This window comes from Rhododendron vialii, chromosome 8a (assembly GCF_030253575.1).
Source record: "Rhododendron vialii isolate Sample 1 chromosome 8a, ASM3025357v1".
Lineage (NCBI taxonomy): Eukaryota > Viridiplantae > Streptophyta > Magnoliopsida > Ericales > Ericaceae > Rhododendron > Rhododendron vialii.
Window position 1 is genome coordinate 18047354 of NC_080564.1, and position 27335 is coordinate 18074688.

Consider the following 27335-nt stretch of genomic DNA (forward strand, 5'->3'; position numbering starts at 1 on the left):
CTCTTTAGGGCCTCTTTTTTTTTTTTTTCTTTTCCCCCTTCGTACTTTATAGCTAGTGTCAGCGTTAGTGAAAACAAGAGTCAACACTTGAGCACAAAAGCCTCCTAGAGCATAGGTGCCATGGTTTTAAATTGCGGTATCGTTCGGTCGTGAGTATCGGTTAATGTGTAAGGGAATTGGTTAATGTCCTCGTGAATTTTTTTCAAGCGCTAGCACTTTGTAAGTAAGACTTGATCAAATGTTGCGTTTTAAGAACGAAATTGCAGTTTTTTTGTCCCCTTTCTATCTTACCCAGTTTGAAATATGAGAGTTTGGTTCTCAAAATACTGTTTTAGCATGTGAAGGCTGAAGAATCTCACAAAGTTTCAAAGAACACACTGTAGGATCACATGGAGGTCTGCAAAATGAACAAAAAGAATAGAAAAAAGCTGTTCTCAGGGTTCCATAACAGGGTGTAACGGCCATTACGAACCATTACGTGATACGTAACTGTTGCAACGGCCGATACGCGCGTGAATTTTTGTAACACCTTTTTTTCACCCGTTACAGTATCAGACCTTCGAAAACCCGATAATGGCTGTTTTTTAAAACCCTGATGGGTGCTAACTGAAAAGCACAAGTGGACACTTGAAGAAAAGAGCACGTTTTCTACATGTAATGCGTGATCCCGAAGGATTCACACTTTTTAATTTTATTCCCCCGAATTTCTACTTTAGTTTTTTCAAAATTGTATCATATTTATGACAAAAATAGGTTAAAGAATCAAGTAGCACTATAATCAAGTAGCACTATATTTAGCCTTGGTTTGGGTCTTCTTCAATTGTTCGGAGTAATTAAGGTAGGATTTAATAATGGGTAATCTGACTACTGGGTGCTGAAAAGCTCTAGAATTGTAAGTGATGGCTTCTATGCTTAACCTAAGGCGGCACAATGCAATTCTAGAACTGGCACAGTGCATCTATACTTGATGTTGTCTCTTTTGTTGTTTATCATTCCATAAAGCTGGTAGTTATATAGCAAATCAAGTGCTTATTCAAACTATTTTGATTTAAAGGGTAAACAAAGAAATCTTTTTGTTATTATCATAAATTTGAAAAGCACGAAAAGCTATGTAGCACGGACACAAATACGGATACGGACACGGACACGGATACGGACACGGGACACGGCAATTCTAAAAAAATGGGGATTCAGATACGGCGGGGGACACGCCACGTGTATAAATAAATAAATAAATATATACATATATTTTTTCTTTTCTTCCATTGTTGATGAAGACATGTCCTATATGAATGTATAAGATTACCATGGTCCAAATAAAGACATAATTACAATTTAACCCAAATATTTTTGAATAATTTCATATTAACACCCCAAATTTAAAAAAATATATTACATTTTGACCTCAGTCGTGTCCTTGGCGTGTCCCCAGCCATGTCCCCGGCATGTCCCCCGTCAAAAAATAATAAAAATTATTGGACACGCCACGTGGCGTGTCCAATACGTATTTGGCCGTGTCCCCGTGTCCAATACATGGACACGGCGCCCTTTTGGAGTGTCAGTGCTACATAGACGAAAAGTGCACTTTAAGCTTTTTGAAAAAAGAGCCAAAAAGCAATGCCTTTGGTGCATTGTAAAAGCTTTTCTATTATTGTGCTTTGCGGTATGTGGGTTGCATTTTAAGCATGCTTAATTGTGCCAACATTGAAAATTATGTATAGTTCTGTAAGGATGATACTACTTATGTATATGCATTTATCAGTTTTTACTACCTTCGATCTTCCTTAAAGATTTGTGTTCTTTGATGTGGGGTGAAATCGAGACGAGTATTTTCTGGACCTTCTCCTTTCCCCACAATACCCACATCCAACGACAAAACATGGATGTAGATATGAATAAGTGTACAGTCCGAGTACCTAATTTAGACACAGGGAATCTCTGATTTTATGATAGCCAAATGAAAAGAATCTCAAGTTAGTTATAAAAGATGCATATTCAGCATTTGATATTGATGGTAGACAAAGATTTCCATATTTTTCCTAAATCCCTATTTAGTTCTTCTTTAAACCCTTTTGATTTAAATTACATTTCGGGCTATACGCAATATCAAAAAAGTGTTTGGGATGTGCTTCGGCCTCATACACAACCTTTGTCATGTATCCCTGTATCCTTTAAGTTTGAGGAAGGTCTGACACTTGGACATGCACCCCACTCCATGCTCTTAGGCAAGTCCGTGTAACATAGTTTGAAACTAGTCTAACATCTGGCATTATTGTCACGTATTGATGGTTCTAGCCTTAAATCCATTTAGTCATTCCTGACACCCTCATCATTGTACCAAGTGGGCTATCAGGATGTTGGGTTTTTAGGAGGTTCGTTGAATTAAGCAATCCCGAGGTAATTCTACGTGATGTACTACGTTGGTATTCCTATTTTTTGTGGATGTTCATGATCATGTCAATGTAGGAATTACTTCTGCATGAGAAGATGATGCAATACAATTAAGCATTTCTCACCATGTCATACATAATGATTTGTTTGTTGCTGCTTTGAAATCCCAGCATAGAGGGTGGTTTTTGTAGGCATGAGTTGCTACTTTATTACACTGCTTCACTTAGCTATTGCATATCGTCTCTCTTCCAATCATTCTTGTCCAACATAGTGAGTTGTTGGATTGCAGTGTGTTCTACCAGCTGGTGTGGAGTTCTACACATCGGGCTTCGATCATAATGACATCTCAACTTTTCCGCGGAGCTATCCAATTGTTTTAACTGGTATGCAAGTACTGCAGTCATTTCAATCCTTGCTTTACCTTTTACTTTCCATTTTTGTCCAGTTAATGAAGTGCAATTTGAAATGGTAGACTATCCTGTTTTGCATTTAACCATACAATAGCTTTTTTGTACTTACTACAGTGCAATTTGAATACACAATAATTAGTTGTTGATAGATTTGAAAATTTTGAATGCTTCTATATCTATCTAGTCCATACCTTGGTACCAAGAATTGATGGGTTATAGTCAGACAAAATTTGCCCAACATGTCTCTTAGAACCTACATAAGTGTGGATGAAGTTTATAGCGCTGGATTCTAATGTTTATTCAGTTATTTTTGGCTGCCTGCATTATATTTGGTGGCTGTTTAAAGTTGATTTTTTACTATACTTGTAAATATGTATTTGTTGGGCTTTGTTTAAATTTCCTCCTCATCTCTTGGACTTGATATTGCTGCAGAGGGTGACGGGTCTAAAATTTACGTTAGTTGCATTGCTTTTCGGGATCCGGTCTGTGATGATATTGCTGAAGCTTATCGCATCCCTGCAAATTCATTTGCTGACAAATGTATTTGTCTTGTTTCACGCTCACCCAGTTTTCATATCCTTCGGGATGCATTGGAGGAACTATTTGCACTTTGCTTTTCTCCTAATGGAAGTAGGTAAGTTTGCTTCAAGCCTTTAGTAGAGATGTCTGATTTTTTGCTATAGATTTAGTTTGTGAATCCATGCATCTGTTTTGATTTATGGCTAAATACACTGACTCCCCCTAAGGCTTCTCACAAACCTGTCTTGGGGTTTTGTAGAATTTCACATTGTCAGTTATTTTTTCTGACAATAAACACCTAAGAAGCACAAATTCGGACATTGAAATTAGGCAGGATGTGGCTACAGGCAAGGGACGTTGTGTCAAGTAGTTGACGAGACCCTTCTATTCTGAATATAAGGAGCTTGCGGCTGCTCATTGGCCCCCCTACTCTCAATCTCAAATCTGGCCCTACCTTTCCACCAAACCACCACATCCATCAAACTACTGCATCTTAGATACGTCAAAGCCAGAGCAATTTGTCATCTCTAGATTGGACAGCCCTAAAAAAATAGCTCCCCCTTCCCGCGGTGACAAACCTTCGATCTTCTGTGCTGACTACCAACTCGTGTGCTTCCTCTCTGTGTTTACCATACAGCGCCTTCAATCTAGAAGAAACCTGCCACCATAGGCTAATAATTCAGCAAATTTGGATACAAGAATATTGGTTTTAGATATAATGTCTGTAAAAAGACGTGTGAATCAAAATCCATGAAAAATGTTAGCATTTAAGATTGATGGAGAACATGTTGATGATTAGATTTCTCAGTTTCCTAAAGAACATGTTGATGGAGAATGAACTCTTAGCTGCTTGACTGTTTCATTACTTGGGTTAGCTCAAGAATCACTGTCTCTCCTCCCTTAGGCGGATATTTTGACACATGAGTAAGCTTCCCAGTTTTCTGCATATGCAAAAGGATTTTTAAGACCTGTAAAGCAGCAAATGATCTAACTATATGTTTCTTCTTTTCTGTCAAGCATATTGAATATATTCTCTTCTTTGCCGTCAAACGTAGTGAATATATGCATGGAATGTGTCGTGTATAAAATTTCACGTATTGAATGATTAGCGATAGTGGGTGAGATGGGAATGGGGAGAGGGAGAATGATCCGAGATAGAGAAAGAGGAGTGCAGGGAACAGATCATGTCGCTGGATTTTGTGCAAATTCGTTTAGGTGATTGGAAACATGAGGTGGTTTGAGGACAGTTAATGGTAGGTGTGAATTCAGACTAATGAGAGGTGAGTGACCAAAGTCAGGGGTGACAGTGGATAGGTACGGGGAAAATTTTGGTTCCAAAGAGGGGAGGAGAGGTGATTCTTTGGGGTATAGCAGTTGGTTCAACAAGGGGAATGCTCCCACATAGGTTGACATGTGTGTCTCGTTCATCGTATAAAGTATGCATGACTGCTTATGTGTTCTTGACATGTGGCAGTATATTACAGGTGCCTGCATTACTAAAAGTTATTGGAGCACGAGCTACACAATGCTAAGGCCCTTAGTTGTTGCATTGCGTGGAGACAAAATAAGAGATACCTAACCATGGTTCAGTCGAGTTGTTGTAAACTAGAAGTCTAGAACCCAATGATTTTGCCATCTTGAAGAAACTAGCTGGATGTTAGTAATTGTAGTTTACGTCAATAGGGTATTTGCTTTGTGCAGAATATCAACTTTGTGTTAAATTACTTGAAACTTCTTGCACTAGCAATTGCTTTGGAGTCAATTGATGGCCTCCGATGGTACGGATATTATCTTTGGTATTAGTTAAATGTGGCATTCTTGTCCATTTTTTGTCATGTGCATAATAACCTTTGGCATACACAAATTTTAGCACGTACACATGGAAAACTGAAGATAAAGGACTATCAACCCTTTAGTATTCAATTCTTTGTGTGGTAATTTAGCTTTTCTTTACTTCGAACTCATATTTTCAAAATATTGGCTTGTCCTAATATAGAAGTCGAACATACTACATTTGAAATGGAATTTTTCCTTGGCATTCTCTCTGTTGAATTTAATGTGCTCAGCTCTGCGATGATTTCAGCAAGCCACTGTGGGATGTTATTGCGAGTGTGGTGTCCAGTGTACCTCTGCCTACTCCTGCAAAGGATCGAGTTTTGTTTGCTATTGAGAATAGCCTGCTTGCTGTTGAAGTTCCGCCAAAGGAAGGGCTCCCACATGCCGATGTATGTATCCAAATATCAGATTTTTCTCCGCAGTGTGCTTCTGACTTTCAATTTAGCATGATTCAGAAGTGATTGAAAGTTAACTCTTTCATTTGATAGTAGTTGTTTTCTCTTGATGCAGATATCTTTTCAGCCGCTGGTACAGTGTTTGGATGTTGACAATTTCCTTCAACTTTTTACTGCTGTATTGCTGGAACGGAGGATTTTGTTTCGATCAAACAAGTAAATTCTAACTTCAGTTAATTGACCATTGTTTTATTAGATTATTCACAGTTATGTCTACTTACGCTTTTGATCTGATTTTGTCTGTGGCTTCTGACATCTTTCTTTTTGCAACCATTCTAAAATAAAGGAAAAACATCAGAAGCAACTTTCAAGGTTGCAAAGATCAAAAGTGAGTTAGCTATTGTTTTCCCTCTCTATTGGCATAAAGGAAATCAAATCATTACCAAAGGGTGCATAGTCCATGAGTTTTTCAGAGACCCCATGTCTCTCTCTCTCTCTTGGTTCCTCCTTCTCCTTCACCTGCTTTAATTGGCAAGAACCAGCCAGATAAAGTTGTTTAGGGAGAACTACTATATACAATTGACAGTTGCAAGGGAAATAAAATGCTAATATATCTTCCTAAAGCTCGATCTCTCCTCATTCAAATGATTAATGGAGTTAATGGAATAATTCAACCTTTTCCTGTAATGAGAGGAAAAGAAGCTCAATGACAAGTGAACCAACTTAAGCTATGGCTGCTGTATCCATTCGAAACTGGAAGATTTACCTTTTATAATCAACTCTCAACTCTAAAAACCTTGGTATGGTGGTTCTGCTCGACTTTCTTGGATCCTCTTTTTGACGTCGTCCGCGGTACATGCACTAGGACGTAGGGTGGTAGGTCGCCTTACGTCCCTCCGACTAGCAAGTCAGTACACAGGAGAGGAAGGGAGAGCACTTTAGTGAGGTGTCAGAATGTGCCTTTCTTAGTGTTTACCCTCTCCTATTTAGGCAAACGTACTTGCTCTCCAAGCCAGACGAGCATGGCACGTGCCTGTGACGTCACGTATAATCGCCTTAGCTCGATGACGTTATGGTGACGATTGGCCCATGCTAGCCCTAGCTTTGGAATGTTCTAGAAGCTTCTAGAACCATCTGGATGGATCTCCACGTGGGCTCTTGGCCCGTGTCGGGCCGACCCGTGGCGTTTGACTGACCTGACCGACCCACCCAGAGGGCCGATCCATGGGCTCACACCCAGGTTGGCTAGATCGACAGTACGTTCGGCGCAGCCCGTCTTTGCTCGGCCCTACTCAAACAACACGTGGGCTACTCAAACAACACGTGGGCTTGCATCCTGACTTAGGCCCATACCGAGCGTATGGGTTCGGCTCACTACGCTCGGCCCAAGTTGCTCATGCCCTATTTAACTCATCTGTGCTGTGGGTCAACCCGCGACCGAAGTCGGGTTTGGCCCACCACACCTTGGTCTTGCCTGCACCCATTGTTATTTGATTTTGGTGCCTATGTTGAATGCTTTCCTGTCTGTGAGTATTGTGCCCTATAGTTCGTCATTTTCTTTCATATGGTTGTAATAATTGTTGACCCACAATAAGAATACGTTACTAGAGGTTGAAAGTATGAGGAAGTTTGTTTTTGGGTAATGACTAGTGAGGAATGAAGAAAAATTGTTTCCCATATTTGGGCCAATCTGTGATCTCTAGCAAAAACTACCTCATTTGCTATGAAGCACAGATACGGATACGGATACGGGTACGGATACAGATATGGGATACGGATACGACACGATACGGATACGGCGATACAGCAAAACCTAAAAAATTAGGTGGTTACGTTGGGGATACAACTGTATAAATTATACCTTTTTATAATCATTAGTCTCCTATGCATAAAAGTGCAGCTATAAGAAATAAAAGAGTTGTTGAATTGCCAATACCAAGCATTAAGTACATGTCAATCTCAAAAGAGTAGGAACTTATCATCCAAAAGATCAGAATTTTGTAAAAAAGGAAAAAAAAATACAGATTAGTAGGCAATAGACTAATAGGTATGCATATAATATATTTCATATATATACATATATCTATGTACCAGTGTATGTACTATACATAATTCATTATATATGTAAACAATAGAAATCCACATCAGTAAAACAGAGAGAGAACCTTGTGAATCAAAGGTTCAAGCGATCTAGGTAGGAAAATATCGACTGGTTCAAGGAATGATCTATTGATGTGCATAATTTCCTAGGTTTTACATTTTTAGTGATGCTATTATTACAATTTTCCCCTTTTAGTTTGTTCTTGATTCTTTAAAAAATTTCATTTTAATCCCCGCCATATCCAAAATGTATCCTGCCGTATCCCCCGCGTATCCCAAATAAAAAATATTTAATTTAAATGCAGGATACTTATTTGCCGTATCCGATACGTATCGGGGCGTATCGGGCGCATATCCGTATCCCTCGCATGTCCGATACTCGTATGTGATTAGTTTTGGAGTATCTGTGCTTCATCGCTCATTTGTTTTCTCTTGACAAAAGAGACTGTCCTTCCGTACATGAGCTAGATGCAAAACATACAATTTTAGCTGCTTTGCTTAAGCTTACATTTTGCTTGTATTTCTGCCTAAGCATTTAAATTTTATTGTGTATGCTCTTTTTTCCCCCCACGTTTATTTGATATTTTCTAATGTCCTCAAACTGCACACGATATTGTTCGTGAGCCGTAAGTTTGCTGATTTCATGTTTGTATGCGGTTTCCTTTTATTTACATTTTAGGTGTAGTTTTTGCTGATGCCTTTGCATGGAATGGGAACAGTGTTCTAAAACAAGGAATTAATCGGCGATTAATCACCGATTAATAGCTGGCAGGGCCTATCCGATTAGGTCCGATTAACGATTTATCGCCGATTACTAATTAATATGCACCGATTAATCGCTCGAAGGTGGCCGACCGCCCGATTAGCGCCGAGCAACTTTTAGAACATTGAATGGGAATGCCGTTAGAATGCAAAGTAACTTATGTCCTTGAAGGAACATGTAGGCACTATAAAATTCATCAAAATATATTCAAATTTCAGGATTTGTTGTTTTTCCTTTTCTTCTCTACCTTTTCTTTTTCATCTATATCTGTATATTCTACTCCAAGCTCACTTTTGTTTTGGCTGCCTAGCCGGCGATACTATCACGAATGATCAGCTCCCTGCAGAAACCATCATCGTGCCCTCTACTTATTTTCATTGTTGTTTTCATGGAACCCTGCTTCTAGATGGTCTGATGAAAGAGAGCATACGGTCCCTAATATGGGGCTCATCTCCAAACTCCAACTCCAACTCATACCTCAAAGCAATTTTTGAATTGTCGCCGTGGAAGTGTGAAATGGATTCAATTCCAAAAATTTTCAATTGCAAAACGATAATTAGGTCGTCAAATTGGAAGAGCTCAGGTTTTCAGTCCACTTTTTTTGAAGGGGAAGACCAAGTGAGAGTGCTTTCCTGCCTGTTGAGTCGTTGGATGAAATATATGAATTCGTCCGTTGGTGGAGAAGTTCAAAATGATGAATGATTTCTTTTTACAAGCCATTGAGTAGATTCTGTTTAATTGATTTTTGATTTCAAACCTCTTTCTGAAGCGAAGCAAGTAGCTGGATTGGAGTTTTCTTAGAAAACAATTGAAATTATTTGCGCTTGTCTCCCACATTTTTGTGGGAACTGGTATGATTAATTCTAAATTGTCCCCAAAATAGTCCCTTTTTTTTATGCAAGCTGATAAATTGGTTTTAGAGCGAGGTTTTTGTTAAGAGAAAAGAAAGAAAATATAATAGGGAATGGGAAAGAGGGGAAAGAGAAGCAGAGGGCTGGCAATGGATTCTCCGGTGCCACAATGTCCCCACAGATCAAAATGGGGAAAAAGTTAATTAGAGTTAATTTGTTCATTTATCCCGACATTTATTATTTCAGTACGAATTTGAGACAGTTTTGGAACTTGAGATAACTGTGTCAGAAATGAGCGCGTGACCCTCTCTACTGACCGCCTCTTGGGCTGTCTCTAGGATTTTCCTTCGCCAAAAGATGATGTGATTACATACAATAGTGGGACTAGAAAGAAAAGGATTTTCCTTTAGTGTATCACTATGAGAGACTAGGAATATTTCTTCTTTTTCAAATGTTGCCAATAATTACAGGATGTACGGGGTTGGACACATACATTGTGTCATTGTCTTATCATGTGATGGCAAAACTTGTAGAGGTACTAAATTGATGAGTCATACAATGAAGTTGTGGGAAATGGTGATTGAGTATCGCCTAAGAATGATGACAATGCTATCGGAGAATCTATTTCGGTTTGTGCCCGGTAAATCACTTATGGAAGCAATCTTCTTGTTCTAGAGTTTAGTCGGAAAATATAGAGAGAAAAGGGACCTTCACATGGTTTTCATGGACTTAGAAAAAGCATAGGTGCCTAGAGACTTTATATGGTGGGTCTTGGACAGAAAAGTTGTGACAAAAGGGTATATTGATGTGGTGAAGGACATGTATGTGGTGCTGCCTTAGTTGAGGATGAATTGACTAGACATATTTAGGATTATATCCCCATGATATATGTTATATGCGGGTGATATTATCTGAGAATATACTTATCAAAAAAATATTGTCTCAGAATATGAAACTGCAAGACGTGTTACTGTTAGTGCGTTAGAAACTTGGAGAGAAGCATTTGACCATCATAATCAAACAGATAATGTAGGTTTAGTGATAGTCAAAATACCAATGTAGAGAGAGTGACCCTCCAAAATCAGGAATTACCAAAAGTGAATGTTGCAAGTATCTTGGCTCAATTGTTTGTAAGGATGGAGAGATTGCAGATGATGTAACACATAGAATACAGTTTAGATGGATCAAGCGGTGGAGTTCTTCAAGAGTGTTATGTGACTCGGATACCCATAAATTCGAAGGAGAAATTCTACCGTACTGCTATAAGGGTCATCCATGTTATACGTCACGGAGTGTTGGAGAACTATGAATGAACATGCGAGCAATATGAGCGGAATTGAAATGAGAATGTTGAGATGGATCTGTGGTTATACTTTTACTAGGTAGAATTGGAAACAAAAATCTTCGTGGGAATGGCGGGATGGTACGGGTAGCACCAATAGAAGATTGGATGAGATAAAATAAACTAAGGTGGTTTGGACCTGTCTATTGTATGTCTGCCAATGCGGTAGTTAGGAGGAGTGATATTGTTATGGTAGAGAGGAACACCAAGTGGAGTGGTAGACCAAAATTGACTTTAGAGACGGACCGACGGTAGAGACTTTAGGGACGGTGCCCTTGATAGAGCTCAATGGAGAAAATTCATGTAGCCCACTCCAATTGATTTGGACTTACGGCTCGGTGTGGTTTGTTTTAGTTGGTAAAAACCACCTGTTGCACATAAGGAGTAGCTTGGTTCAAGTTAAAGGTGCCTTGCTGGCAAAGCTTGACTTCATTCCTAGGCTTAGATTGAAAGTAGATGCTTGAGTTGTTGAGTTTTTGTGTTCCCCCCCTTAGATTTAGTACTAACATGGAATACTTCCCTTGCTACATTAAGCCATTACTTGATAATTTATTGGTGGCATATAAGTCGGTCCATTTAAGTGTGGTGTTAGCCTCGCAAATAACTATCTTCTAAACTGCTTAGTTTTAATAACTTTTATGCAGGGTCTGGCCTCGTCTTTCAACTGATTAGCTATTGTGTTCCACTTATTGGTTGTCTTTGTATATTAACTATCTAAGTCGTAATCTTACTGCTGCTTGCAGGTATTCTCTGTTGACTCTAGTATCAGAAGCCATGTGCTATTTGATATATCCATTTCGATGGCAAGTACGTATTGGTGTTTTTGCAGAATGTACTCTTATTTGTATGGCAGTTGAGACAGGATTTTCGTCCTATACTTGTTGCTCAAATTTTTTACGAGCTGGCTACATTGAATGGCCAATAAGCGTGCTGCTAAGAAATTTTGTTTGCATTTAAGACATAGATGTAGCTTACTTTGTAGTGACTAGTGATACATTTTATGATTCTTTGAAATGATTATCATCTAATTTTACTTTTTTTGGTGTGCTGAAGCATGTCTACATTCCTTTGCTATTCTTCAGTGGGGTGGACTATATTGATGCTCCTACACCATATATGATGGGTCTTCATTCAGGTGTTGATACTTCTGGTCTGACAATGGATGGTGTAAGTTATTTGTTGAAATTTTGTCTCAGTATTGTCCTTATCCTTTTTTCCTCTCCTTTCCACTTGAGTTTTCATTCTTGTTGTCAATTACGGTGTTTTGTTATCTCCCTTGCCGTAATTTTTTATTGTAAATTCGTAGCAGTGTCTATACATATATCATATATCGGCCCTTTCAAAGAATTTTATAGTCAATCCCACAGTCCATTCATGTCCTCTTTTGTGAAATTTTCAGAAACACTCTACTGTCTGAGACAGCACATGTTAGTTGAAACTTTACTAAGGACTTGGTGAAATTGATCTGGCTGCAATGTTCATTCTGAATGGTCCTAAGTTTGTTTAACACTCTTGGAAAAGGTGGGCTAAATACTTAATTCTCCAGACCATTGAGTCATATGTTCATTAGTGGTGACATGACATGTTTATGCTATGCCGGAGACAGAATCAGCCTCTGGTCGAAATATTTGGGTAAAGTCTGTTTACCTACTGCCTTTCCCCAGAGTCTTGTATGAGTGGGAGCCATGCGGCTTTGGTATGATTCGTGTGCTTGAATCATATGCTTGGTACATATCTTGTTATATTAGACTAGAAATGGAAAAAGTCTAGAGAGGAAACAAACTGTGCAGAGAGGGACCCCTGGGGTAACTACATAAGAAAATCACTAAATTTTGAGCTGTATAAGCCATCAAACCCTGGATTTTGTAACTTTTGCAACTCATGCGGAAATTAGTTAAAGTCTTAGCTGTCCACCCATCTCTTTTGGTGAATCACAAAGGATTTACAAGTCTAATGGGAGAACGGAAGAAGGATATATATATATATATAAATTTTTTTTTTCTATTTGGCAACTCTTTCTGATGTGTTTTCTTTTTGAAATTTGATTGCATACAATCAGGAGGGTCCTTGTATTACATTTATCTTTTTATTTTGCATTAAAGGTGCGTTAGAGGAAATAAAGGGGAAGAGAGAGAGTAAAAATGGGCTTAATGGGTTGCTCAGCTGACCCTAAAGAGAGAAATGCTACCTAGTAAGATAAATGGCTTTATTGCAAGGCAGCTGAATAATTTACCTGAATTTGAGGCAAAGGGCGGCAGATTGGAGGACGCGTATGTGGAAAAATATCCCTTTTCTGTCAAGCAAAGATGTCCAGTCTCTACCAAACTGAAAAAACCCGGGGAGTGCAGAAGCCACTTGTTTTGAAGCCAATACATACAGGGAGTTAGGTAAATGCAGCCGCTAGGACAGAATGGCTAAGAAGACCCAGTTTAGTTGTCGTGGTACCTCCAAAAGACAGATGAGGTGGTAGCTCCAAAAGATGACTCTGAATCTGTTTCCTATTTGGTTGGTGTTGTGGAATCCCAAAGAGAACAAAAAGTGGCGATTGGGGAAGTGGGTGGTGATGATCAGTAGTAGTGATAAAAGTGCGAACAGGATATTGGGTTGAAGGTGGTGGCAGTGGTAGTTCTGGGTGGCTGCCAATGGAGGTGATTATGGGAGGTTGCAAGAGGAAAGAAAAAGAGGAGTTGGAGGTGATAAATTGACACAAGTATCCCTTCTTTGTTAAGGTTAATGAAAAGATATGGAGGGTTTGAATTGATAACTGCATATAAATTCAGGCTTGAGAGCTCCAGTTGAACAACGTTTGGGTTAATCTGTTACCAGGGTCAAGCCCTAGGGTTTCCTATACAAACCTCCCAAAGATTTCTTTCTTTATGTTAGCTATACTACTGCTGTTTTCCAAGGACTTATTTTCTGGCTACTATATTCCTCAGACTTTTAGTTCATCTTTTTGGTAATCTGTGATAGAAGATAGCAAACATATGGATGCGGCTACGTGCTTCGTGCATTTGGAGGGTACACAATTGTTGCACTTTCAATGATGTTCAAAATGACTAAAGTACATTTAAATTGACGTACTTCATGCCTTTTATTTTGGTCTTAGGAAAGTTTTGTACTTCTTTTGCTTCGATTTTACATCCTATATTTTAAGCAATAAATTATAAAAGACAATATATATAGCTTTTTTTAGTCGGATTTTTTGCCTTTCATTTTACTTGTTACCCCCCTCAATTTTGTCTGTTTGATGATCCATTTTTCTACGTCCAACTGATGGCTCATTGAAGAATGGCAAAACCATGGCATACCTCCATTCTTTCTGTTATTCTTCATCAAATATCAATTTTTGTGAGTTATTTTCATCTGCCATATCCTTACTAGCTGATGCAATGGAAGACATTCAGGTCTCTCACTGTATGCAAGGATTAAAATGGAGAATAGAGGAAGCCGAAGAAATTTTATTAGCTGGGTTCTCTGGGACCATTATATTTTTGGGTGGCGATCTGATGAAAAAGAAGTTTCCTGTACTAGATAATAGTAACGGATGTTTATAAGCGAGTAGTTGTTGAAAGATATGTGTTTTGTGCTCATAGGACATCTCTAACATCAAATCCCACTCCTAGTATGACCAGAATCTTCTCAAGCACATTAATCCAACTGGAAGCTACATACCAGTGTAGTTTGTATTACTAATCTTGCCTCATTTTGCCATCTATTGGGTATTTAATTTTCTCATTTGTTGGTGTTTCAAAATTTTCGTCCTTGTTACAAGAGAAAGTTTGTGAGGAACTAAATTAAGTTATGGTCTACTTATTTTAGCTCCTTTTATATTCAGTTAATATCATGTCAGGAATCCTTAGTACTTGATAACTTTCTAATGGTTGTTGTACTTGGCTAAAGCGTCTTTGCTTGTTGGACAACTTTGTAAGGTGTAAAACGTGGACACAGAAATTGAGACCCAAAAAATTAGGGTTTATTTCTCATTACGTTATACTTATACAAATGTAAACATTAACTACACAATAGACCCTTATCTCCTAATCTACTTACATAAGAGATTAAATGTAAATTACAACTAATTACATATAAACCCATAACTTAACACTCCCCCTCAAGTTGGTGCGAAGATATCAATTAAGCCCAACTTGAACACGATGGGGTGGAATTTCTTGCTACTAAGCCCTTTTGTGAATATGTCAGCCAGTTGATATTCAGATCTCACAAAAGGCATACATATCAAACCCTCGCTCAGCTTTTCCTTGATGAAGTGCCTATCAATCTCTATATGCTTTGTTCTGTCATGTTGAACAGGATTATGAGCAATGTTGATGGCAGCTTTATTGTCACAGTAGAGTTTCATAGGACCATTATCAGAAATTCCCAAATCACGTAACACGGTTTGGAGCCACAAGAGCTCACAAACACCATGAGCCATAGCTCTGTACTCAGCTTCTGCACTGGACCTGGTGACCACTGATTGCTTCTTACTTCGCCAGGTAACCAAATTTCCCCCGATGAAAGTACAATAGCCAAAAGTAGAACGTCTATCATCTACAGAACCAGCCCAGTCAGCATCAGTAAATGTCTCCAATCGCAGGTGACCATGATTAGAGAACAGAATTCCCTTTCCTGGAGCTGATTTGAGGTACCTCAAAATACGATAAACTGCATCCAGATGCGAAGCACGAGGATCATGCATAAACTGACTAACAACGCTCACCGCATATGTAACGTCTGGTCGAGTGTGAGCTAAGTATATCAGTCGACCCACAAGTCGCTGATATCTCTCCTTGTCAGTGCATTCCTCCACATTGCCACTAAGATGATGATTTGCCTCGATAGGAGAATTTGTAGGTCTACAGCCCAACATACCTGTTTCTTCCAAAAGATCAAGTATATACTTCCGTTGGGAGATAAAAATACCTCTATCAGACCTTGCCACCTCCATACCAAGAAAATATCTTAGTGATCCCAAATCCTTAATCTCGAATTCTTGAGCCAGACTAGATTTGAGATTAAGAATGTCATTCACATCATTGCCTGTCATTATTATATCATCAACATACACAATAAGGACGGCAATCTTACCAGCGCCTCCCTTGATGAACATAGTATGATCTGCATGGCTTTGTTTGTATCCAAACCCCAACATAGCCTTGGAAAATCTGCCAAACCACGCTCTAGGTGATTGCTTCAGCCCATATAAGGCCTTCTTCAATCTACACACCTTCCCTTCAGTCTCAGAGGAAGAGAAACTTGGTGGTATGTCCATATACACCTCCTCTTCTAACTCACCATGGAGGAATGCATTTTTCACATCAAACTGGTGAAGGGGCCAATTCAAATTGGCAGCACAAGAAAGTAGAGCTCGCACAATGTTCATCTTTGCTACTGGTGCAAACGTCTCCTCATAGTCAATACCATAGGTTTGAGTAAAACCCTTGGCAACAAGTCTCTCCTTGTATCTCTCAACTGTACCATTAGCATTATGCTTAACAGTGAAAACCCATTTGCATCCTACTGATTTCTTTCCTCCTGGAAGTGATACTAGTTCCCAAGTGCCATTCTTTTTCAAAGCTGTCATCTCTTCTACCATAGCTCATTTCCACTTAGGTATTATGAATGCATCCTGCCACTTATGTGGAGTACATATAGAAGAAAGAGACGAAACAAAGGCATGGTATGAAGGAGATAAACGATCATAAGAGACAAATTGAGAGATGGGATGTTGAGTACATGACCTAATACCTTTCCGAAGAGCAATAGGAAGATCATCAGACTCAATAAAGGGAGGTTCAATAGGAGAAGATTCATTACCAGATAAGTCAGTTGAGGAATCCGGAACTGGAACAGGGGATTGTAATTGACAATGTGGTATTACACATGAGGACTTTCCTTTCTTTTGTCTAATGTAGGTCTTTAAGTTAGACCCTTTCAGCCGTTGTGGTAGTTCCTCAATATTGTCACCAATGTCTTGAGTTGCTCTTTCAGCAGATATTGGTTCCTCTCTAAATTGTTTCCTCTCCCCCTCACCATGATTATAAAAAGAGGTAAACATCTCTTCCTCCCTCATCTCTTCCTGCCGATGCTCCCCCTGAAGAGATGGAGTGGAGGGAGAGTAAAATGACACTGTTTCCCAAAAAGTAACATCCATAGAGACATAAAACTTTCTAGAGTGAGGATCATAACATTTATAGCCCTTCTGGGTAGGAGAGTACCCAATAAAGACACACTTATGGGCTTTAGGTCCTAACTTGCCCCCAGAGGGATGAGGGGCATGAACAAAACACACACAACCAAACACCCGCAGTGGGAGAGTGGTGACACGAGAACTATGAGGAAGACACTCAATAGGAGTTTTAAACTGGAGAACACTAGAGGGCATACGATTGATAAGATAAGTAGCAGTCAAAATCGTCTCCCCCAAAAAAAATTTGGGAACATTCATGGTGAATAAAAGAGAGCGAGCCACCTCAGCAAGATCACGATTCTTGCGTTCAGCAACTCCATTTTGCTGTGGAGTGTCAACACAAGTCGTCTGATAAAGAATGCCATTTTCTTCTATGAATGCCCTAATTTTTCGATCTATATACTCAGTTCCATTGTCACTACGGAGAATTTTAATATTCGTATCAAATTGAGTGCGTACCATGGCATACAAAGATTTAAAACAAGAAAAGACGTCACTTTTTGACTTAAGTAAATACACCCAAGTAACACGAGAATAACAGTCAATAAAAGTGACAAACCACCGAAAACCTTTAAGAGAGGTAACAGGGGAAGGACCCCAAACATCAGAATGGATTACTGTAAAAGGAGACGCACTCCGTTTATTAATAGGTGCATAAGATGAATGTTTATGTTTACCAAACTCACAGGCTTCACAAAAAAACTGACTCCTAGGACAATGCTTTATTAAAGTAGGAAAAAGTTTCTCTAAAATTCTAAAGGAAGGATGACCCAATCTACGGTGCCACTGATGTAACATAGTAAGAGCTGAACCCGCATCTGCTTGCAGAGCAAGACCACATGACATGGATGGACGAGGTGCAGACTCCAAAAAATAGAGGCCACCATGTGATTTACCACTTCCAATCACCTTCCCCGTATCCAGTTCCTGAAAGACACAATGAGTAGGAAAAAAGGTCACAGAACAATTTGCAGAACGAGTAAGGCTACTGACAGACAAAAGATTAGTGGCAAAGTTGGGAATATGTAAAACTGAAGAGAGAGAAATAGAGGGAGAATAGCGAACGGAACCCTTCCCTGAGATAGCAGAGAATGACCCATCTGCTATTCGGACCTTATCCTTACCCGAACAAGTAGAGTAAGAATCAAACACAGAGGAACACCCAGTCATATGATCTGATGCACCAGAATCTATAATCCAAGGAATAGCAGAAGAGGCAGTAAATGCACTAGCTGGGATACCTGTGTGAGCAAAGTAGGATGAAGTAGGAGCTGCTGTGGAAGAGGAAGCTATAGTAGATGGAGAATCAGCCCGAGCCATAAGGCGCCTGAGAGTTTGTATCTCCCCCTGAGAGAAACCACCAACTTCAGATGACGCCTGAATCCCAGAACTGAACCCAAAATCAGGCAAGGTGCCAACTGTAGACTCCGAAACATGGGCCTGGGCCTGAGAACGCACTAGACCATGACCATGGCCACCGCGTCCACCCCGGCGCCCACGAGAGGGCTTGCCATGTAGCTTCCAACAAAAATCCTTGGTATGACCAGTGTTGTGGCAATAATCACACTGGAGTGACGCACGATCAGGAGGCCCGCTGCTAGTACCAGACTGAGACTTGCTACCCTGGAGAATAGACCCACTATCAGAACCAAAATGACCCTGAGGAGTAGCAATCAGGGCAGAACGATCAGAAATAGGAGGGTGCAACATAGCACTCCTCCTACTCTCCTCCTGCTGAACAATAGAATAGGCCTCTCCCAAGGATGGAAACGGAACACGACCCAACACCTGCACTCTAATCGGATCAAGCTCCAGATCAAGACCAGCAAGAAAATCATAAACACGTTCTTTCTCCATCCGTTTTAGCAAAGTACACAACGACAGAGCGATGGTTGTGTTCCAATGTATGGAGTCGTTTCCTCAACTCAAAACACTGTTCATCATTACCTTGTTGCGAATAAGTTTGGGCTGCAATAATCCAAATCTGATGTGGGGTATCAAGAAGCAGGAAAGTATGGCGAATATCAGCTCTCATGGAGTTAAACAACCAGGTCATGACCAACGATTTCTGAGATTTAAACTTCTTAAGTTCAACAGTCTCAACAGGTGGAGTAACCGAGCCCTCAATGAACTCTGATATCCCTTTGGCCTCAATGGCTAAAGTAAAAGTGCGAGACCAAACCAAATAATTGGTACCATCCAATTTAATATGACAAATATCCAGAGGAGAGTTGTCCACAGTCCCTATACGACTCAACTCATCCTTGACACTAGCGGAAGTATTTTGTTTATCCTCCGACATTTCAATAGCAGAACATAAATTCCAAATGCACAATAACACAGTAAAGTGCCTAAGAAGCTGTCGTAATGAAAAAAAAAACTGTACGAACTTGAAATCAACAGATCCAGTTTCTAAAAGATAAAAAACCGAGCCTTTTCAACCTCTGATAACCCAAAAACCTGGAAAAACACACTTGTACGTGGTTACCCAAAGCGTTTCAGAAGCCAACAGTGATCGAAAAAGACAGCAGAAGCAAGAACGACGTCGGAAGCTAGCCGGCGAGGCTCCGGCGAGTATGGGTGACGTCGGAAGAAGGTCAAATCTCAGGATCTAAGTTCGTTTGTGATCGGAAAGGACAGCAGGAGCAAGAACGATGCCGGAAAAAGGTGGGCGAGTCTCCGGAGGTTATGAGTGACGTTGGAAAACGAACAGAACTCAAGATCTGAGTCCGTCGGAGGTGATCTGAGGTCGCTGTAGGTAACAAATCTACTGGGTCTTCAAATATAGTGTCAGAAATTGTCGGAGAACAGATCGGTTGTTGTTGGTCACTAGATCGGTAGCTCTGATACCATGTAAAACGTGGACATAGAAATTGAGACCCAAAAAATTAGGGTTTATTTCTCATTACGTTATACTTATACAAATGTAAACATTAACTACACAATAGACCCTTATCTCCTAATCTACTTACATAAGAGATTAAATGTAAATTACAACTAATTACATATAAACCCATAACTTAACACAAGGTCAATTTTCCATTTTTTGGTTGAATACACGTGTCCTACCATGCTACTTTTCTGAAATAAGGTTTACTTAAAGTTCAAACTAGAGATTTTGTTTCCTGTTTTTTTGTAGGTAGTTGTTGTGGACCTTGAGCATAACCACATCACTACAACAGAGGAAATTCCTCCCCTACCTGAGCCAGAATTAAGTTTGTTACGTAGTGAGATAATGAAGCTGTTGTATCCAAATGTTGTTGGGATTGACCAATTGAAAGGTAGCCTTGGGAGTTCATCTGAGCAGTATTCAAGAGGCAGCGGCAAGCCCTGGGGAGAAGATCACAACCTTCAGTTTAGGTGATACTCATATGCTATATTTGTTTGATTATCAAGAGCCTATTGCTTTTCAAGAAGCAATTATTCTTTCTGTAACTTTATTCTTATGAAAATGGTCAATTTACCCTCTCAAATTCATTCTTCAAGTGCTTCAGCTCTTGCTTCTTGAAGCCTCTGTTCATCTATGATGTAATGAAGGAATCAAATTTTCTTCTGTGCTATGGTATTTGACGTAGTTATAGTACAGATTCAAGTGTATTTTCTCTTTTTAGTGATTTTTTGAATGCAGTGAGATGAAATGCTATCTCCAGTTACCAAGTAAATGTTAAGAAATGTTGTGTCCCATGTCCATGGCTCCACCACCCCTGCGTGTGGCTTTTTCTGTTGCACTTATCCTGTTCCCCTTGTATTTTTTAATTTGCTGGCACTGAGATGCCTTGATTTAGCTTGTTTTTAATTAGTTGGGAATTATGCTTCACTGTTTTAGTAATTTTGTTTTCAAGAATTTGACTTCATCTGTAGGGGTTTGCACCGTGCAAATTTTAGAAGTCATCACCGTATTTTAGAAATGAAGAAAAAAATTATGCTTTTTCAAAAAAGTTGAAGCATCTATTCTAATACTAATCACTTTTTATGCAGGTTCATATTTCTGAAATTTTTTGCATCAATTTTAGGTGGCTATCGCAATTTCATAGTATGAGAATTCTTCCTCAATTTCCATTTCATGATACTTTAGAAATATACAGAAACAGTTTATGATTCTCTTCATGAAATTAATCATTGGCAGGAAAATACTGCAACTCATGTCTTCAATACTCAAGCATTTTTGAAGAAGCGCTCTCGGTCAACCAACCAACCACCAGAACCAATGGTGACGTCATGACATCCCAGTACTTATTGATTTTGTATCTTACTCCCAAAATCTGGTTTTGCTCATTGTTGGAACTTAGAAGTTATAATACTTCTCTTAATTCACTTCTCTAATTTAGTGGCTGTTTGGTGCGGATTTTTGAGGTGATTTTTAATTCGGATTTTGCATTTTGGGAAAGTTTGGTGCAGTTTTTGTGCCACTTTTGCCCGAATGCATTATTGAAGCCGGCATACGGAGTCACAATCTGAAAAGTAGCTCTGGAACTACTTTTGGATTCCTATTGTGGACTCTCAAGTTTTGTTGACTATTTCACCCTTCACCCTTCTGTTTAATTGAATTGATGCAAAAGCATTTATACATGTTGTGTTTTTTATTATTCAGATAAATATTCGTTTACATATTATCTAGGTATTTATGTATTACATACGTATATGTAGGGATGGCAATTTGAACCGAACCGATGGGTACCCGAACCGATAACCGAAATTATCCCCGAACCATAACCGAAATTTTCCCCGTGGGTACGGGTATGGTTGGCACATAGGATAACCGAACGGGGTTCGGTTCGGTTCTGGTTCACCAGATACCCGAACCGATACCCGAACCGAACCGATACCCGAACCGAACCGAACCGAATTGAACAAGTAAATTACAAAATTACCCCTGCCTATATATATACACACTTACGTTTAGGGTTTTCTAGTCCTATTTGCATTTCTCAGTCTCACTTCTCAGATCTGAGATTCTGAGCTCTCTCTCTCTCTCTCTCTCTCTCTCTCTCTCAGAGGAAGCTTCATTGTTCTGTTTTCCTCAATCATTGGCCCTCTCCCCAACCTCGTCAAAACTCTAACCCTTTCAACATAATCAAGTGCTCCGTTTTCTCCTTATATGAACACAGTCATCACCCCTCCGCCGTCCATCGTCACAGCCCTCCGCCGTTCATCGTCGTTCTCGCTCTCTCTGCCGTAAGTCTCTCTCTCTCATCTCCGGCGACGACGTGCTCTCTCTCATCTCCGGCTCTCTTCTCAATCCCCAAGTCATCGAACTTTGTGATGTCGTTTTGAAGTGAAGAACTGTTGTTTCGAAGATGAATCGGTGTATCTGACTATTTTTCCCCTGACTACTGATGGTTATTTATTTTATTCGATCAAATCTGTGTTTGGTTTATTACTCATGTATATATTCAATTTGTTCTTCAATATGCCTGCCATAATGGTCTACGATTTACCATTTGATTTTTCGTCTTTGGTTCGAACAGAAATTGAGTAATACTCATCGATTTTGACTCAGTTTTTTTTTTCTTTGTTTGGATCAGAATACTAATCGGGTATCCGTTCGGTTCGGGGATTACCCGAAAACCGAATGGCTCGGAAATGGTTTCATTCTTCCCTCCCCGTTCGGGGATCGGGGCGGATATGGATGGAACTTCGGGTTCGGGGATCGGGGACGGAAAACCCAATTTCCGCCCCGAATGCCCCGAATGCCATCCCTACGTATATGTATACATACTATCTTGATAGGTACTTGATTTTGATTATATGCTTATAAATACATATTTCGTTTATACACATATCATAGTCATTTGTATTATAGGCTCTAATTTATACTCCCTCCGTCCCAATTTAAGTGTCCGCTACGGTTTTGCATTCCATTTTCAATTGCTTATATCTCTCAATGTATATTGCTAAAAATATGCAATATGGATATTGTTTGATATATCTCAATTATTTCTACAAGACAATGATTTTAAAAACATAAAACATAATATATGTTGAGAGATATAAGCCATTGAAAATGATGCGCAAAACCGTGGTGGACACTTAAATTGGGATGGAGGGAGTATGTATTAACAAACTTGCATAAATGTATATGAATAAACAAAAGAATGTCACAAAAGATGTACGTAAGTACACACACACATACATATTTATGTATTATCTAAACATTCATACATAGTTATTTATTATATACGACAAAGTAAAATGCAGGAACACCTTATATGATATTATTTGGCTGTTGCTTGAGCATTAAATTTTCTTATAATTTCATTATTATAAGGTTAGACCAATTTTAACACAATTGAATTGTTTAAGCATATTTGATTATGCATAGTATGTACATTAAATATAGTGTCATATCTGACCAATTGCTTTAAATGTCTACAAAGTTGTATTCATAATTTAACAAACCATAGTCCCGTTATGGCCAAACATTTTCACACAATCTGATTTTTAGTTTTCATAATCCAGAATCTACAGTCTAGTGTTTATAATTCACCAAAATAATCAGGCAACAAACACCCTCTTAATTTTTGTTTTTCGGGGGCTTGGTGGTGGTAGATACCTATTTGCTACTAATGTTGTTCCTTCTTTTGAAAAATCAAAGTTATGCCATTCTGCTTGCAGCGTTGAACTTTTGCTTGTTTGTGAACTGTGATATTGCTGTCCTTTTGTCTTCAACAGATTACACAGTTTTTAGACTCCCAAGGTTTCTTGGATTATCTAGAGAGGGGTCTTGGCTCTGATGAGAACAATAACAATCTTCTTGACAAGTTACAAGATGCCATTGGAAGAGGCCAGAATCCACTATCAATTCTTCCCTTACCTTCGGCAGAACCTGAGATTGTAACAATATCAGATTCTGGTGCTGGATTGTCAGGTACCTTTGCATATTAGGTTCGATAAAGTTGCCAGTTTAGCATAAGAATTTCAAGGAATTTCGAAAATATTGACACGATCCGAACTGATGAATTTTGAATTTTTTCTATTTCCATCATCATCAGGTGCCAAATATAATTATGATAGGTTTCCTTCAAACATTAGAACAGAAGAGCAGGAGGAAAAGAGGAAGCAGATTCTAGCAACTGCTGGTGGAGCTCTCAGGTACTTAGGAAAGCATATTTGCTATGTGTTTTTTTTTGAACGGCAAAGAAGATTTTATTAACCACAGCAAAATTACAAGAAGTAAAAAATTACAGTGATTAAAAGGATAGGAAGACATGGCATCATAACGAACAAAACGCATCCCAATCGACACACAATCTGCCCGCTAATTGTATGCCGCTAACTACCCTAAGAGCCAACTACAAAGCAAAACAACCTGCACAAACTACTTGAAAGTGACAACCAACCAAAAAGCCCGCCCAAAGCAGCATATTTGCTTTGTTGTATAAATGTCAAGTTCTTTTTGTGATTAGTAAATAGCTGAAGGTGGAACATTTGTTTCTTATAGCATCTAATTTGTGGTTGTTCATTATCCAGTTCACCTGCAGTGCTCATTGGTAAGGACTCCAAGGCAGAAAGTTTAAGTCCAAGAGAGAGGGCTGTAAGTTCTGTGAGCCATTTGCCATCTTCATGATCTGGTGGCCTGTGATTTGAGCTCCTGCTTTATTCTCTAACACAATTGTGGAACTTGTTTAATAGGCTGAACGGGAGCGTATGGTTTTAGACATAAAAGTGAAGCTGCAGGTAAAAAGGCTTCTTTTGATCTTTTTTAAGGTTTACCTGTGAGTTCATGTTTTTCATAGAGTTAATACCTTGGATTCTATGATGAGATCTTGCTTTAGTTGACTCATGTCGTGCAGTCCATTTTTTCTCTTTTGGGGTACCCCTCACTTAGAAACTTCGATGTGAAAACATTTAGGCATGTTGGTTTACCTAACATTCAGCGGAAACCGAGTTCAAATGCAAAGGCATACAGCAAATAAAGAGTAACAAGTTATAGCCACCTATAGCTAGTGGGGGGACACTGGACAGACTACACTTTATGTAACGCAGGCATATGCTTGGTGATGGGGGGAAGTTGAGAATAAATTGACACTTGAAAGTAGCCACCATAAGAGCTACGGATTAAGATGTTTCAAATTTTTTTTCCAAGTCCAAACAAACCTGCCCCAGCTGTGGTCATCAACCTGCACTGAATAATTTCAGGAAACCTTGTGTTCTTAAAGGCAACCCTTTCAGCATGAGGCGCTGATTAGCACCTTGTACCGGGCACCTTCTATAAGTCTTGCACCTTTTTCCTATGTACACACCTTGGATCTTGTGCGTCCATAGGGAATCAGATGATACTAATAGCAATTATTAACTCTGAACTAATTGTAACATCTGATATGACAAAATGTGGTGGCACCTCAGGGCTTCCTGTAATTCACTCTTCTATTTTCGTTCTCTCCTTCTGGGATTCACGAGGCCTTTCAAGACATTTGTATTGTGTTTTTTTTGGTTTGCTGGCTACTGCTGAAACGTTTCTCTTAATATTGGTCTGATTTCTGCTGACTTTTTATTCTGTATAGTGCTACATTTCCATGTAATGATTGCTTTATATCTCTAAATTTCTTGCATGATTGGTTGATGTTAAGTAAAACTGAAGCAAGCAAATTTGTTGTAACCCAAACATAGTGACTTGTGCTATTGATTTTCAACCTGGTTCTTTAGACTTAGAATAATTGTACTGAGTGCACAGAAAAGGGGGATAATCGGGTTTTCACATGCTTTGGTTAGGTTCTACTAATTCTGGAAAAGGATTTGGGTGGGATTGCCAATGCCAAACTTCTTGATTGGTTTTCATTTCTGTGCTGATCATCTAGTTTGAGCACAAACTTTGTGGTTTGCTTTGTTGAACAGGGCCTATGGTTGCGTCTCTTGAAATTGGGAACCACTGATGATCCTCTTTCATCCTTTGAATATGGAACAATCCTTGGTATGCATTTTCAAGAGGGTCCAGCTTCCTTCAATGGGATGTTCTAGGCATAGTTTTTATGTGCCCGATGCAAGTAAGTTGCTATTGAATGTGTCAAAAAAGCCTCAGAAAGTTGACTTCGTTTTTTCTCTTTGCTATGCAGCTCTGATTGAGTCTGATGCAGAAGGCATCGGTGGTAGTGGCTTTGTTGAATGCATTAGGGAGCACATACATTCAGTACGTGGCTCAAAGATCACTTATTTGTTGTGTTTCTGCAAACTGCACCTAAGTTACATATTACTCTTTGATTCAGGGGTGGGCCTGTCAATTGTCTGAGGAGCAGTTCATTGCCGTGAAAGAATTGGTAATACTTCAGATATCTGGATTACTTGAAACTACCTTATGGCAATACTTATTTTTTCTTTTTCTTTTTTAAATTGCTTGAGTTATGTTTTGGTGTTTGTCAGCTTTGGCCCTCTTGATTACTTAAATCATTTGCATTTTTCTGAATATTCCTGAATCCAAAAAAGAGATTTTCTTATCGTAAAAGATGGATGTTTCAGATTCCATGAAATTCATATCCCTTGATTATCTAATACAAGTAAGTTACTTAGGAGGAATAAAACTGTATAGATGTTTCCCTGAGATGAAATTGGCTCTTTTTATTTGCCTCTATTCAATCTTTATAATGTTTAAGTGAATCGCGTCTTTCAGGGTAGTTTATTTTTCTTTTCCTTTTATTTGTTTGGAGTCTTTGGGCTGGTATTGTATTTCTCATTACTGTACTTTACTGTCTACCATCTCAGCTCAAAACAGCCATTAATCGTGCCACCTCTAGGAATGACATGGCAACTGTCAGAGATGCACTTGAAGTGTCTGCTGAAATGTATAAAAAGGACACTAATAATGTTTCAGACTATGTTCAGCGCCATCTTCGTTCTCTTTCCATTTGGGAGGAGCTGCGGTAGTGTTTTTGATTCATTCGTTGTGGCTTTCATTGCTGTGACTTAGATACTATTGTTGTCATTCGTAGCTTTGTCTAGATTCTAAAACGGACCTACGGTCAATTAGTTGAGAATCAAAGTCGACTAAGCTTTTACCTATTTTTATGGGCCCACGTTGCAGGTTTTGGGAAGGCTATTTTGATTATCTGATGGATCGGTCTTCAAGCAAGTAAGAAGTTTGATGCATAGTAACTACAAAAGAAACTTATTTTGCATCCCATATATTTGTATACTACTGTCTTCCAACATCGTAGTTTATACTGATTTGTCTCCAAGATTCTTGTTGGTGCTGCATACTCCTTATTGTCATTGATTTCATGGGGACATGCATCTATTCTTCAAATTTCGGTTGAGATTTGCAAAGGATTGGTGTAGGAATTTATGTTTGTTGTGTATATAAGCGTACCAACTTCCATAACATGTATGAAGTGATCTATATCACTGTGTAAAACGAACTTGAGTAATAGGATGATGTTAATAGATATGGATGTTTTGCCATGTTTTTGTCCTTGGAAACAGATGTAAGATGAACTCGTTGCTTATGCACTGGACACCTGTCCCCAATTCGAAGGGCTTTGTTCGGTTAACATTTCAGTTTTAGTTTTAGTTTTGTTTTCAATCATTACCCTATTTCTTTTTCCAAT

At 39.0% G+C, this 27335-nt stretch overlaps 1 protein-coding gene across 3 annotated transcripts in view; it reads left to right on the plus strand.

Annotated features, from left to right (window-relative positions):
- Positions 1-27335, plus strand: part of LOC131335694 (DENN domain and WD repeat-containing protein SCD1) — a 52639-nt gene that overhangs the window by 4305 nt on the left and 20999 nt on the right. For 2 of the 3 annotated variants that reach the window (XM_058371168.1, XM_058371170.1), the window contains exons 2-19: positions 2681-2774; positions 3234-3435; positions 5404-5545; positions 5667-5767; positions 11351-11414; positions 11661-11774; positions 19937-20157; positions 20776-20830; positions 20924-21007; positions 23470-23665; positions 23790-23889; positions 24268-24331; positions 24430-24474; positions 25633-25708; positions 25851-25924; positions 26001-26051; positions 26494-26651; positions 26813-26860. In XM_058371168.1, the coding sequence (XP_058227151.1) occupies positions 2681-2774; positions 3234-3435; positions 5404-5545; positions 5667-5767; positions 11351-11414; positions 11661-11774; positions 19937-20157; positions 20776-20830; positions 20924-21007; positions 23470-23665; positions 23790-23889; positions 24268-24331; positions 24430-24474; positions 25633-25708; positions 25851-25924; positions 26001-26051; positions 26494-26651; positions 26813-26860 (1889 nt within the window). The remainder of the gene's footprint in view (positions 1-2680; positions 2775-3233; positions 3436-5403; positions 5546-5666; positions 5768-11350; positions 11415-11660; positions 11775-19936; positions 20158-20775; positions 20831-20923; positions 21008-23469; positions 23666-23789; positions 23890-24267; positions 24332-24429; positions 24475-25632; positions 25709-25850; positions 25925-26000; positions 26052-26493; positions 26652-26812; positions 26861-27335) is intronic. The other variant, XM_058371169.1, reaches the window with a different exon arrangement.